The sequence below is a fragment of the Galeopterus variegatus genome, unplaced genomic scaffold, assembly GCF_000696425.1.
Source record: "Galeopterus variegatus unplaced genomic scaffold, G_variegatus-3.0.2 Scaffold3830, whole genome shotgun sequence".
NCBI classification, from domain to species: domain Eukaryota; kingdom Metazoa; phylum Chordata; class Mammalia; order Dermoptera; family Cynocephalidae; genus Galeopterus; species Galeopterus variegatus.
Window position 1 is genome coordinate 130,985 of NW_007729941.1, and position 1,697 is coordinate 132,681.

At 44.7% G+C, this 1,697-nt stretch overlaps 1 protein-coding gene across 1 annotated transcript in view; it reads right to left on the reverse strand.

Moving 5' to 3' along the window:
* The window catches only part of COL6A3 (collagen, type VI, alpha 3), a 97,265-nt gene that overhangs the window by 43,547 nt on the left and 52,021 nt on the right, over positions 1-1,697 (reverse strand). Inside the window, exon 12 of the mRNA XM_008586105.1 lies at positions 112-190. Within this exon, the coding sequence (XP_008584327.1) occupies positions 112-190 (79 nt within the window). The remainder of the gene's footprint in view (positions 1-111; positions 191-1,697) is intronic.

A 1,697-nucleotide genomic window follows, 5' to 3' on the forward strand; every position in this document is an offset into this window, starting at 1 on the left:
GGTCCCCGGTACAGGCGCAACACAGAGGGTTGCGATCCCGTTACCGGTCAGTAAAAAAGACAAAAAGGATAAAAAAAAAAAGAAAGAAAGAAAGAAACCCTTGGAATCTACCTTCTTGACGCAGTTCCTCAGAAGCTCTGTGTAATTCTGCCAGATCTCCATCCACACCGTCAGTAAAATGAATGACCACCTGAAAATACAAGGGGAGTCACACCCGGCCCAAGTCAGAAAGAAACACCACAGACTATTGAAAGGGAACTGAGAGATGAGCTGCTTCCAACTCCTCGTTTTAGTCGAGGAACAACTGACAATAGAAGAGTTTATCTCATTCTCATATGTAGGTGACAACGTTTCTGAAAACCATCTGTGTGTGTGTGTGTGTGTGTGTGTGTGTGTGGTTTGGGCTAAATGGTGAACATACACCCCCAAATTCACATGTTGAAGTCAACCCCCAGGACCTGAGAATGTGGCTATGGAGACAGAGCCTCTAAAGAGGCGATTAGGATAAAATGGGGTCATTGGAGTGGACCCTGATTCAATACAACTGACGTCCTCAGAGGAAGAGGAGGTTAGGACACAGACATACACAGAGAGAAAACCGTATGGAGACAAAAGGAAAGGACGGCCACCTGCAAGCCCAGGGGACAGGCTCGGAAGAAAGCAACCCAGACTACACCTTGAGGACTTCTAGCCTCCAAGTTCCTGTTGTTTAAGCCCCTCAGTCTGTGGGACTTGGTTACAGCAGCCCGAGCTGACTGATTGTGTGTGTGTGTGTGTGTGTGTGTGCACGTACACAATCCTCATGTATGTATGCACACACACATAAAGAGAAAGAAAAATATAAGTAGACAGCATACTTTATTTAATGGAAGAACTACCCATTAATTAAACAAGAATTAATCACAAATTAAATTCATTCCAGCTTAATTACTGATTTCCAGGATTTTTTTTTTTTTTTGAGAGCTTAAGACTAGCAAAATGAGGAAGATACTACATGAAATTATGATCAGTTAATAAGGACTTTCACATACAGGCACTAACGACCCAGGCAAGCATGCAGAGTGTTTAACTTGGGGAGGGGCTCCCAGACATCAAGGTCTGCCTCCTTCCCAGTAAATCTCCAGACACTGCGNTGTGTGTGTGTGTGTGTGTGTGTGTGTGTGTGTGTGTGTGTGTGTGTGTGTGTGGTTTGGGCTAAATGGTGAACATACACCCCCAAATTCACATGTTGAATTCAACCCCAAGGACCTGAGAATGTGAATATGGAGACAAAGCCTCTAAAGAGGCGATTAGGATAAAATGGAGTCATTGGAGTGGACCCTGATTCAATACAACTGACGTCCTCAGAGGAAGAGGAGGTTAGGACACAGACATACACAGAGAGAAAACCGTATGGAGACAAAGGGAAAGGACGGCCACCTGCAAGCCCAGGGGACAGGCTCAGAAGAAAGCAACCCAGACGACACCTTGAGGACTTCTAGCCTCCAAGTTCCTGTTATTTAAGCCCCTCAGTCTGTGGGACTCGGTTACAGCAGCCCGAGCTGACTGATTGTGTGTGTGTGTGTGTGTGTGTGTGTGTGTGTGTGTGTGTACGTACACAATCCACATGTATGTATGCACACACACATAAAGAGAGAGAAAAATATAAGTAGACAGCATACTTTATTTAATGGAAGAACTACCCATTAATTAAACAA